Source organism: Vidua macroura, chromosome 10, assembly GCF_024509145.1.
Source record: "Vidua macroura isolate BioBank_ID:100142 chromosome 10, ASM2450914v1, whole genome shotgun sequence".
In the NCBI taxonomy this organism is placed as follows: domain Eukaryota; kingdom Metazoa; phylum Chordata; class Aves; order Passeriformes; family Viduidae; genus Vidua; species Vidua macroura.
In genome coordinates, this window is record NC_071580.1 from 16,185,699 (window position 1) to 16,198,723 (window position 13,025).

The window sequence follows — 13,025 nt, forward strand, 5'->3', positions numbered from 1 at the left end:
TAGTGAGGAGATCAGAGCAGGTTACCAGGCAGAGCTGCATCTTGCCAAGTCCAAGGCTGAGGCGCTGCATCAGCTGAGCTGATGCCTGCCTGTTCTATAGTCATCAGGTAGTTCCCCGTGGCACAGACTCATGCAAGGTTAACCTTTCACTAACGGGACACCTGACGTCTGTTCCTCCAGCGAGGCAGGAAAGCTGATGCTTTGGTGTCCTTTTCTCCCTTCCAGCTGCTGAACATACATGACCTACAGACCATCCCCAAACTGTGATCAAAGCCCCAGTGAGAGCATACACATTTGAACAAATAATTCCCCACTATACAAACACCGTATCCATGTTCAATTTGATGGAACAGTCATGAATAAAGTACTCAACCTATCAAGTAGTCAGACAAAAAAAGCCAAATATTCTGCCAACCAACCCCAGCACAGCTGTTGTGTCAGGGCTTAGACTTCCAATTAAAACACTGACATTATGGGAGTGTTCATTTAAAAGTTTGCAGGGCTGTATTTAAAACAACTGTTAAGACTGAAGATGTCTAAAGCTATAACCTTTTTTAGAAAATAATTATAACTGCAATATGAAAAGTTGTAATAACACATTGTTGGAAAGCTTGAAAAATCCAGCAACCATTTCTTAAGCATCCCGCTACCTTTTTCAAACCAGAGACTTTCATTAGAATCAACACAACAGTAGAAATCAAGATGGAAACATTTGGTTCTGACATATGTTTATGGCTTCACCACACCTCACTTGAAGTGACATTTTCATTGAAAGATTATACTCTAAATAAGTACTTTAAAAGAAGAGTAAAAGATACTCATCTAAGTAAAAATATCTGAAAGTCACATTTATTCTTAATTGTTCTTATCCACATTTAAGAAAAAAATTGAATGTTTTCTTCTGCACCCACTTTAATAAAATGAGCACATATTTAATTGTCTAAAAACTTGCTGGAACGGCCTGAATTTCTATATGCAAGGCTTGCTGAATTTTAAAAATAAAAGTGTTCCTTATGCAGATTTTGTAAATTCAACAAAATTATTTACCTGCACAGGCTTGCATGATCTTTTTCAAAGGTCCCATAGTGTACATCAATCCAACAAGAATCCCTGACAGATGCCCAGCAAAAGAAGTCCTAGAAAACAAAAAAAATCTTGTGAGTAATGGGAAGAGAGACCTTTTTTGGTAGGGATACAAAAGGGAGAGTGTAGAATTTCTTGTACAGAGAAAGTCTCTGAGACTTCCCAGAGACATTCCGTGAGTGAGACCAAGCACAGAGACATTACCTGCCGGCAAGGATACAATGCCAAGTTTTCTTTCTTTGTAACTACCTTAAAATTGGGAGTTACACAGTTACAGAAAAGTATTTAACAAATATCCTGAAAAACTAATTGGACAGATCATTTTCGTTGCTACAGAATATGATTCCCTAAAAGCATTTAAAGACTTACCAAAGGAGTAAACTGGTTTTAAGCATTAGAAAAGTAACTTGCATTGTAATGTCTGGGTAGATCTTACCAAAACCATGTACATTTCTGAGTGAAAGCATAAACAAACTTTCTACTGCACTATCCATGCAATCCTACAATTAGTCTGAAAGAAGCATGAATGCAGATCAACTGCAATCTTTGTAATACACTGCTTTCAAAATTAAACAATGGAAATGCTGAGATCCAAATTCTTTTCTATGCATACCAACAATTTCTTTTAAAAATATCATTACCATTTGTATACAGAATGAAAAAGCTCTGGATTCTTTTGAGAAATCAAACCAGAAGCACATGTTTACAGTAAATAAGGAAATTTGCTCCGGTTATTGACAGGACTAGGGGGTACACTATAAATTCAAAAATCAAATTTCAGCATTCAAGTTAGGAGTTAAACTCCTTTGTGTTTAAACATATATTAAGAGAAAATCTTCTGAATTCAAGCAGGTGTAAACACTAGTTGCAATTTTTTCACCTCTACTATGAAGTTACAGAAACCAATACACAAAACATGAAAATTTCCTCTTATGTGCAATTAGAAATAAGTCATTTATACTGGTTGTCAAAAAAATTAAATAATATGAGTTAAAATTAGCTTTTTTTTTCTTTATAAAGTAAAAATTTATTTTTCTTTATAAAGTAGAAATCTGTTTAATGTACCAAGTATAATGTTTGCATCAATTTTTACGTTCAGGTGAGTGATCTGCAGGGGTTACACAGATCATGGCACAAGTACTCAAGCCAAGACAACTTCCAGGCATCAGTGGTAAAAGGAGACAGGAAAATGCAAGTGTCACTAGAGGGAGGTAAAGATCAAATCTAAATTCACTCTTTTGCCACCTGCTTAACCACAAACTTGTATCCTGCCATGGAGAGCTGCAGTTCTCTCACTGGTAACCAACAGCTCTCTAGACAGTAACACAAATGCTGATGTGAACATTTATAGATAAAAGGTATCAAAATAAAGTATCTATAAGGAACTAATTTTCCAGATTTTCTGGAACAGATTTTCCAAATTTATGAAAAATGCATGCCTGACTTGGAAAATGTCTGACCTCAGAAAATTAAAAATACTTAAAAATCACCTACTCCAGAAATCACCATTATGATATTGGTTCACCTAAGACTTAAAATATCTGCTCAGTTCTGGAAGAGGCGCAGATTAAACACAAAGTAACTTTTCACACATCTGTTCTTCCATTAAACAAATAATCCCAAAGACTGCTAAGCAAAGCCTACATCTCAATATCCCTTATGGAAGGTGAAGATTAGAAGGACACTGAATGCACTTAAAAAATTTTCCAAAACAAAAATATTAATGAGAAAGAAAATAATAAGTAAATAATAAAAAAATAATAAGTAAAATATGAGTAATAATAAAAAAAACAATAAGTAAACTCCTAAATCCTCTCCCAGCACACAAAGGCAGGTCCAAATTTACTGCATAAGCTTTCTAACTGGGCAGAATTCCACCCCAATTACTGACCTCTTATCTATTCAAAATTAAATTATGCAATTTGATTTACAAAAGGAACCTGTTAAACATGGACTCAAATATTATAACCTGCCCTGAGCACACAGATGGGCATGTAAGAGCAATGCTGTGAGAGATACAATTGCTATGGTTCATTGCAAGGCAGTTGGCAGTTACTAATTAAACATGTTGTGTTCTAGGATATGAATTTCTGGAGATCACTACTTGTTTTCTGTAGCCCCCATTATCATTTAAGTGCTGTGAAATTGCCCTCTGTAAAGGTCACTGTAGAGGTTTAGATGAGGCAGCAATCTAAACTTCCATGAAATTATGAAATACTTTTTGATATTATTTCTGGACTTCTTATCCACCTTCTACCCAAAGACATTTCTACAGTAAAGCAACTGAAAAAGAACAGCACACAATGACTGAACTCATGGTTTTCCTCTACCATAAACAGCAGGATATGGTTGTACTTCATAAATAATGCCCTTCCACTATTCTTTAATTAAAACCAGTATTGTGACACGTATCACCAAATAAAACCTATGTTCAGCTAAAACAAGTTTATGTTTTTCAGAAAAATGTTTTTAATGCACTGAAAGCTCTACTTTTAGATTTGTAGCAATTTTGTGTAGATTTTTACACAAATAAAACTGCTGGCTGCCCAAATGCAGCACTCTTCTGTCTTTAATCCTCACTGCAGTTAATTGAGCGGCCAGGCATAAAGCTATAAAACCAGTGCTTAACCTAAGCAATATCTGAATTCTCCTTCTGTGCTAGGAAATGTTCTATCAGCTCTATCATAGTATCTGACAAGGAATATCTCAGTATTGCTGAGCTCTTTTTTTTTAATCTTTCTGAAAAGTGGGAAATAGTACATAAACGGTGATTTGATAGTTCATAGGTTTTGTGTCTTTGTATAATTTGCATATATTCAGCAATGTGATTCACAGTTATAAAATATTACATAGGAAAATTACTCACTTGCAAACAGGATTACAAAAACTGTCAAAGACAAGCAAGGCCCTGTTCTCCCAGAGGCAGGGGCAGAGGAAATGTGCTGGCACAGAGCACACAGGGAAACTGAGGGAGGCGACCAGCAGCACTGCAGGACAGTGACAAAAATGGCAGAATGCTGGATGATAGCATGATCAGAAATCAGCCTGACTCAACCAGAGTGGTCTAGGACAGAAATGACAAGCAAACAGTGGGATGCTGCTCAGCTAATAAAGCCCTTTATTTGGCTTTATGGTGGAGTAGTTTACTTACCTCATTGAAAAGGCACAGCCCTTTTCCTTATCATAAACTTTTGTTAGCCTCCCTCAAATACTCAATTACACCTTCTGGGAACAGTGTTTCAGGTTTTTAATTTGAGATGTACTCAAAACAGAGGGTTTTAAGGAAAAAGCAGACTGCAGGCCCAACACTGCACTGGGATACCAGCTAACATTACTCACACTTCATGAGACATTTCAAACTACTCCAGATAGCTCAAATATCTTCTTCTTTCTTTGGAATATTAAATGCACTTACCCTGGGGAAATAAAATGAATAGCCAGCAGCTCCACCCAGCAAGCATATTTACTGGATATGGGCAATCCAAGGACACTGCTCACCCTTCCTGGATTATAATGGTTGTTCAGAACTTTCAAAGCAAACAAGACTCCTGCAAACAAGAAGAAATCACATGAAGAGAGAAATACTTGTGCACAAATAATAAAGAAATGCAAACAATTTGAAGTACCATGCAGTTTCAAAACACCACAAAGCACATTGCTGCATGCCAGAACAGTTCTGGTCTTTCAGTGCTATTTTTCAGTGACTTAAAAAAAAAAGATACAAAAATTATGTGTTTGTATAACAGCAAAATCTAAACTGCTTTTTAATGTACCTACTCACTGCAGCTATTCAGGTATTCAAAACAATACAAACATAATTTAAAAGAGTTGTAGTTGAAATTATTGACAAAATTAGTGAACTCAAAAAAATGTTCTGTGACTTGAGAAAAGCCACTACTGAAAACAAGACAAACAAATACGTGTAAAGCTCAACAGTAGGTTCAAATTCTGAATTAATGGAAAATCATCTTACACACACTCCAGAATCACTTGTTTCTGATAAAAAAAAGTAGATAAATCACCTTTAATCACAGTAAATAATATTAATTTCTAACTGACTGCACCTGTTTTATCACGCAACCACCAGCCATTATGATGGAATGAATTCAGAGAACTTATTGGAAGTGTTTATGAAAAAGTCCCTCTCAAGAGAAAGCTCACAGTGGTCTGAGCAACTTTCTTAAGGGCTGAAAAAGAGGGCTTGCCTTCTAAGGCTAGGTCCCAATGATAGCAAGGAAATCCCCTACTTATCTAGAAATGCAGGGCTACTTTTCCACTTGTCTGCAGATTTTTTTAAAGAGAAGGAGTTTGTTTATTGACTTGCAAATGATCTGCCAAAGGAGGAGACAAGACCACTACTGGAAGGAAGATGACCAAAATCAGGTGTTAGGATATTGCTAGCAGAAGCAAATCTAGGGGAGTCTCTCCAAAGACAGGCACAAGTAATTTTAAACTTTTCCGGAAGCCACATAAGGAGCATTATCAAAATGCTCATACTACATCTGAAAATTAAGAGTTCAGACTTCAATTAACCAGCAATATTAAACAGAAAACAAAATTCTCCCAGGATGATGATATTTTCATGTTCTCAGCTGAAGTCCCTGCTGGTCACGAGAACATGAACTGAATTACTTTATGTTCATGCCCATAGTACATGCTTTAAATTAAAAAACAGGATAAACACACTGATGTGACAATCATACATATATACAGATGTACACCTATCCTCTTTCTGCAATTAACAGTTATTGTTATACAGCAATTATACATATTAATTTTACATATGTAAATTGGACCAACACTATCTTACCTGAAAAACCTACACCACAATTCATTTCATAGGAAGGATCATCCAGAATTACCACAAGCAGGAGTTCCAGCACCATGTAAACTACTCCAATCAGTACTGAAAATACTGCAATAACGTAGGCAAACCATATGCTCTTCAGCTTTCTTTCCAGCATTATGCCCTTCCAAAGCATGGAGATCATGTTATAATACAAATGCCAATCATCTGCATGGTGGAAAGGAGCAAGCAGCAAACGCTGCCAGTTCTTTCTGTGGACAGCTTCATTTACACTGAGACACACTTCAGACAGTGGCCTCAAAGGATTCAGAAAGAGAAAAATATTCAGTACAAGTACCCCAAGGGTAACAGAAGGAATGTTCTGGAGTCCAACTTGAGAAATTTGATAAAGCAGCAAAAGCAGTCCAGCACTGACTCCTCTTTGCCTTCGTTCCATAGTTACTTCTTATTCAAAGAAATGTGAAGATCAGTTCAATTTACAGTCTTTTGTTCCATTTCAAAACCATACAAGTTTTGGAAATTCTGAAAGAAAAAAGATAACTTGTTATAGACATATTGTGATGTTTTGAAGCTCATCACTGTTTTTGGTGAATCTTTAAACACAAAAAAATCATCAAGGTAATCAGCTGAGACCTTTTATATATCAGAACAAAAATTCAAGTGAGGAAAAAAAATCAGAATTTGTAAACTGATACAAAACACAAATAAAAGAGATTTATACAGGTAATCCTGACAAGCAGTGAGAAAAAAAGCAGTCTGCAACCTCTGTTTCACATCCCTCAACAGGCTGTACTTAATCCATTAAAATACTTGGGTATTCTGGGCGTGTTTTCATTAATTCTGATTCAGTCAGAACAATTAAGATTTCAGGAAGGAAAACAGTTCAAAATTCTTCTCTAGAGTCTCAGTTTCCAGAATTCCTATCTTTGCTACATATTTAATTTTTTTTAATGACCATTTTCCAACTTTTACAAATATTCAAAACAAGCTAAGCTTGAAAATTAAAAGTCACAATTTTTAAAAAAGGAACAGAGACACAGCTAAGAACTGCTAGATGCAATTTGAAATTTGTTACTGCTTTCCTAGGGATGAGAATAAAGAGTTTAGTTTAAAAGTAAGCAATGGAGAAAAGAGAACTATAGGGGGAAATCATACACAAAACCAGCATATAAAATTTTAAGAGTTATAACAAAATTTTCATCTTTATTATTTATTTAATCAAAATTTTCATGCTTGCCTTATGCCAGAAAAACCCAGGGGATTAAAGAGGGCTACAGAAACAGATCTGGCTAGAAACAGAGTTACTCTGACAGGAACTGACAAGAAAGAAGAGAGGAAGCTGCACTGGATAACACAGCACAGGGGATGTGAGTGTGGATCCACCTGTAGAAGACAGGAGGAGAGCCAGGATTTCAGGCTGGTTCCGAGGGCTAGCCCAGCTTGGCCAGTCCTGCTTTTACCTCTCTGCAAGGTGGCCCAACAACAGCACAGCCTCTCCTCCCCTCCAGGGTGCCCCTTCTTTGCAGAACTACTGAAGACACACAACAGGTCATTCCATGTGTAAATATCAGTTATACAGAACCAGCAAAATACAATTCCTCTTCAAAACTCTGCCACCAGGTTTGAAATGAAACCACCTGAAATAATGAGATATATACAAAATTTTCATCTCAACACCCCATTAACCTTCTTTTTCACTATACAAAAAATAATTAAAGTTAATATACTAATTTTTTATTTAAATGCCTTTCCAATTCATACAAAATGATTCCTCTTCAACATTTTCATTAGCTAGACAAACAATAATCTAATTCTTCTAGAGGACAGGAGGAAATATGGCACACTTATAAAGGACAGCCCAAGTTGCAAAATGTAACCTTCCCCATTATGCCTGTTAGAATTTTCTAAGTTTCACATTCCTACAGACCATTGCTATGCCTGCAAACACTTTAGTAAATATGTTTATTCAGGTATTCAGAGTATTCTTAATAATTCGATTGGACTGCATTCCACAAAGTCAGTGGAAGCACATGGAAAAGGAGGAAAGCACCTCTGGATGATGTTATCCTGCAACAGCAAAAGGGAGAGCTGCACAGGGTGGAAAACAAAAAACAACCAGGTGGGGGTCAGGCTACCTTCTCTGCTTATCCTGAAGTGAGGGGAGCACACAGCTCCATGCTAGTTCACACACAGAATTAATTAATGCCACTTCTTGTAATTAAGTAATTTTTTAGTCTCTGTATTTCCCTTTAAATCACACTTATGCTTCTTAGAGCAGTTTAAGATAAGAAAAAACCAAATTAGTTGTGGGTTTTTATCCTGAAAACAACTGCAGTAAACCAGAATGCATGTGAAATGTATTTGCTACATTAAAATGAAAGTCACTACATTTTTCCCATGTTATTATCTTGGAGATGCTACATAATACCTGAGCCTTGTCCAAAACAGAGTGGAAACAACAGAAATGTGCTTTATACCACATTTGAACATGTAACTTCCTACACTGGTGCCTTCTAAAACCAGTGTCTAATGATCACAATTTAACTGCAGATACCACAGCTGTAGCCCTCACAAAGCTCAAACAAACCAACCTGTTAAACTGCAAATTGGTCATTGCAGATAATTACATTATCAGTGTTTGACTTTAAAGTCAACATTACCAAAAAATATAGTTAATCCAAAGTTTAATCAATGTCATTCTCTTTTTCCACACTAGCTCTGATACCAGGTACATCAACATCCCACATTCTTATAATCTTCTCCCAGACCTCTGGCTTTTCTTGTACCACACGCACAGTTACATCTTTTTAATCACAAAACAGTCGAACACTAAAACTGTTAGAATTTAAAAGTGAACATCCTTTAAGTGCAAGTTATGAGGAAACCTCAAAATCTTGCCATACCATGTTGTTCAAATTGTCAGTCTTGCGTTTTAAAGTTCCCATCTCTGCTTCTGATAGCCTTAATTTCCCAATTTAAGTACTTTCAACACCCATGCACCTAGGAAAAGAACCCTCATGCAACACATAGCCAGACAATAATCATGGAACAGGACTGGGAATGCTTTCCATCATGATTACAGCAGTGCTACTTATCATAGACCATTCCCATTACTGGGAGCAACCAAAAATGTCAGCCAAAACACATTGTGTGTTTGAGTCAAAGGGAAAAACATACAAGAAAGAGAACAGTAGTTATTTGAGAGCCTCCTTAATGCAACTCCCTTAAAACATATAGAGCTTTCAACTGTTTGAACATTCCTCCCCAGCCTCTACTCCATTTATTAAAAGTCTAATGAGGCTTAAAACAATGAAGCAATTTTTTCCCTTTTTTTTTTTAAACATGCCACCTACTTCAAAATGTACAAATTTCCAGAACAGACTTGAAACAGACATTTGTCTTGCAGCCAGGCTGCCACGTGTCTGTATTTTTGTCTCCTACTCAAGATAAATGTCTGAACTAAATATTCTTGGAATTTGTTTGTTTGTTTCGTATTAAGCAAGTAAAAAGCACTTGAACTTATTTTTACTGTGACAAACCCCCTCAACCATAAAATATTACAACTTCACGTTACTAAAAAAATCATGCAATAAAGTAAATATTTTACTAAATACCAGTTAAAATGAAATGTTCTACTGTCTTTTCCTATAGCTGTAATTTGAATTTAGAGGAAAATAATCTCCCTGTACCCTTGCTCCCCCTAAAACAGACATAACTACCCTGAAATTTTGATTTATGTTTATGGAAAACCAAGTACATGCTAGGAAAAAAATTGTGCATTCAGCCTACATGTTCAGATTAGAGCTAGACCAATGCCAAAACCACCTGAAACATGAAGGTGAGTATCAGATCCTAAGCACAAAGCATTCCACAATGAAGATAAGCCTCAACAGGCCCACACCACTTGTCTGTGAAGATTCAGTCTCAGGATACAAAGGCTTCTCCAGGTAAAGCAGAAACAATGTTTTTAGGGCAAAAGAGGAGGGCAAAGGAAGCAGGAGCCAACTGTAAACACTTCTACTGTGGCCCTCAAACTTTGGAAAGAGGTGGGGAAAATGCCTAACAGGAAAAAAAAAAACAATGCAAGGAAAATAAATGAAAAAATTGAAACATAATTAATCATCCTATTTATATTTAATAAGTATGCAAGGAGAAAGTCAGCCACAAGCTGTCAGCTACAATAAGCTTTGAAATGTCCAGTCAACTACATAGTTCATAGCAAAGCCAAGGTTCTGACTTAATTATAAAATTAATTACTTCATAAAGAACAACTTCTGGATTCATCAGATGTGACTTTAAAGGGCTTTCCTTCACAAAGGAATACTGAATGGTGAACCCAAAAGACACAGCATTTCAGAATTTGGTGAGAGAAGTCACACATCTGTAATACTGATGTTTTAAAACAATTTAAACTCCCTGAGACAATTCAAAGTTAAATATTAACATTCAATAACTTCATAAATGGCTATATCACAGTCTTTGTTTATTATGCAACATTTTAAATTTCAACGTTTTCTTTGAGAATAAAACAGTCCTTCTGCCTCTTCTATGAGCTTCAGCATGAAAACAAAATCTTTTAGAGATATTTAATCCTCTTAGGTACCACTAAAAGAGGAAGTCCTTAATAAAATAAGCTGTTAAACTAAAAACTTCAACTTAAAACTGAAAATTGTGTTCTGAACGGTGTAACAATAACTGTTCACAATAAAATATACACATGTTAAACAATACATGCCAAGAATCATTTTAGCCATCTTATCCCAAAATAAACAAGACAGCTTTCACAGGAAAGAACCCAAGGGACTAGGTCAAATCTCTCTCATAACAGACAGTAATTAGTAACTGCCTTTCAAAACACCAGGATACATCTACACTAATTGAAGCTGGGGAAGTGAAATAGTCATAAATATTTAATATCACTGTACTTGTAAAGGTAAGAGAATGGCACAGCTTAAAATAAAAATACATCAAAACAACAGTGAATTTCAGATTAGGCCACAGCTGAGTTTTAACTTCACAGGTGTTTAACTCAGGTTCAAGAATTTGGGGTTTGTTGGGTTTTTTTCCTCCACTTGATTGGAATTGTTGCACGTGTACAACGTTAAAACTGGGTAATCATACTAGAAGAGCATCCTCCTTTATCTGAAGAATTTTTTAATATTATGAAAAACTAAACCATCAAAGACTGCCTGACTCCACTTCAGAAATGTGAAGCACAACAGCTCCTACCATTTTGGCATTCCTTGGTAGCTTTGAGGGAAAATTTGTCTGCAGTGTGTAAGAGAAAAGAACAGCAAACACACTTTCTGAAGAAATCCATTTTAAATAATACTGGTTAAATAAACAATTCAGAAACATATGCTTTCATAGCATTAGCATTAGACTACTGTTGTCAACACCTCCAATCTATGCCAATAAAAAACCAGCTCCAGGAAGAACATCACTGTGCGATTTCAGGAAATCAAACCAGCTCACGTATTGTTAATTACATTTTACAGACACCTGAATTACTCAAACTCGGTGTTCCAACAACTGTAAGAAGCCTTACCAAATGCAGACAAGACATACTTGCCGCTGCTTCTTCTTTGATACAGCTGCAAGTTATTTGCAGGTTTTTTGTACGCTTTTTTGTTTTGTAGTATTAACAAAGAAAGGGACATAGTTGTGGCGGGTTATTGATTTTTTTGAAGAAGTTGTTTATAGAATTTATAGCAAATACCACTGCAGAAAATGGGGTAAACGCAAGCAGTAAGGCCGAGGCGCGGCGGCGGTGAGGAGCACAGCCCATGTACAGCTGTGGCTGCGGATGAGCGCCGCGGGCTCCCGACACGCGGCTCCTCCTGCGCACCGAGAGCGCTCCCAGGAACCCAGTCCCACAGGCACGACGGTGGCTGTGTGTATAAAGATAATGGCTGTGAAACCGTGACATATCGGCGATTCGACTTCTCACGCCGCTTCCCTTCCGTAATTCCCACCGCCACTCCCTGCAGAGGCTGGAAGGAGCGAAGCGCGGCGGAGGGAAACCTCCTACAGAGCGCAGCTTGAGAACAGCTTAGCCAGCCCAGACCCCGCTTGTCGGGGCTTGCACCGGGCACCCCCCTCAGCAGGGCGGCGCTCCCCGGGTGCGGGCCGCGCCCCTCACGGCCGGGGGGCCGCTCTCCGCCGGGAGGCGGCGGCAAAGGCAAGACAGGAGGAGGGCAGGAGAGCAGAACAGGAGAGCACGGCAGGAGGAGCCGCGCAGGGACGGGGAGGAGGTGGCGACGGCGGCTCCAGCATCCCCCCGCCCCTGCACTCACGTTCTCCGGCGGCGGCAGCACCCGGAACCTCGCGCCGCCCCACGTGACCCGCGGCCGCCACTCCGCGGCGAGGGGCGCGGCCCCGGCCCCGCGCGGGGAACGCAGCGCGCCTGCGCCGGGGCCGCCGCGCCGCCAGGGGCGCTGTGCGCGGGCGGGCTGAGGGCGGAGGCGGGAAAGCTGAGGCGGCGGTCGGGGCGGGTATTGCGCGCTGGCACTGCCCACTGTTAAAAAACATAATCAGGTTTCGTTTGAGAGCGTTTAACTGCACATGCAAAACAGTAACTAGTTCTGTAAGTTTAATAGTTCGAGGACTTTTTTTTTTCCCCCCAAGCGTTAAAAGCAATTAGATGAAGACATTGCAGAATCACAGAATCAACAAGGTTGGAAAAGACCTCTGAGATCATCAAATCCAACCTACGACTAAATACTACTGTGTTAAACAGACCATGGCACTCAGTGCCATATCTAGTCTTTTCTTAAATACCTTTAGAGGTGGTGACTCCACCTGGGCAGCCCATTCCACTGTCTAATCACCCTTTCTGAGAAGAATTTCATCCTAATATGTAACCTAAACCTCCCCTGGTGCAGTTAAAGACTGCATTAGTTTCACTTTTGTACAGTACTAGTCATTGGGATCACTGTATTATTCCCCAAATTTGACAGGGATATCCAGACTGTGAGCTTTGTTATTAATATTCAGCAGGGAATACACTGGGCAAATTATAAATGCCTGAAATAATAGGTTCTCATATAAATGTTGGCGAGCTGATGGTGCAAATATGTGACTAGAAATGAATCATACAAAACCCATAGCCAAAGCTACATGTAAATGGCCTGAT

General features: G+C 38.2%; 1 protein-coding gene across 4 annotated transcripts in view; it reads right to left on the reverse strand.

Annotated features, from left to right (window-relative positions):
• The window catches only part of RHBDD1 (rhomboid domain containing 1), a 28,263-nt gene extending 16,038 nt beyond the window's left edge, over nucleotides 1–12,225 (reverse strand). The window contains exons 1-6 of one of the 4 annotated variants that reach the window (XM_053986236.1): nucleotides 12,187–12,205; nucleotides 9,716–9,949; nucleotides 7,351–7,527; nucleotides 5,894–6,412; nucleotides 4,499–4,631; nucleotides 1,048–1,136 (exon numbers count right to left, since the gene is read on the reverse strand). In XM_053986236.1, coding sequence (XP_053842211.1) covers nucleotides 1,048–1,136; nucleotides 4,499–4,631; nucleotides 5,894–6,326 — 655 coding nt within the window. In that variant the 5' untranslated portion in view covers nucleotides 6,327–6,412; nucleotides 7,351–7,527; nucleotides 9,716–9,949; nucleotides 12,187–12,205. The other 3 variants (XM_053986234.1, XM_053986235.1, XM_053986237.1) reach the window with 3 other exon arrangements.
• Between the last annotated feature and the right edge of the window lie 800 nt (nucleotides 12,226–13,025).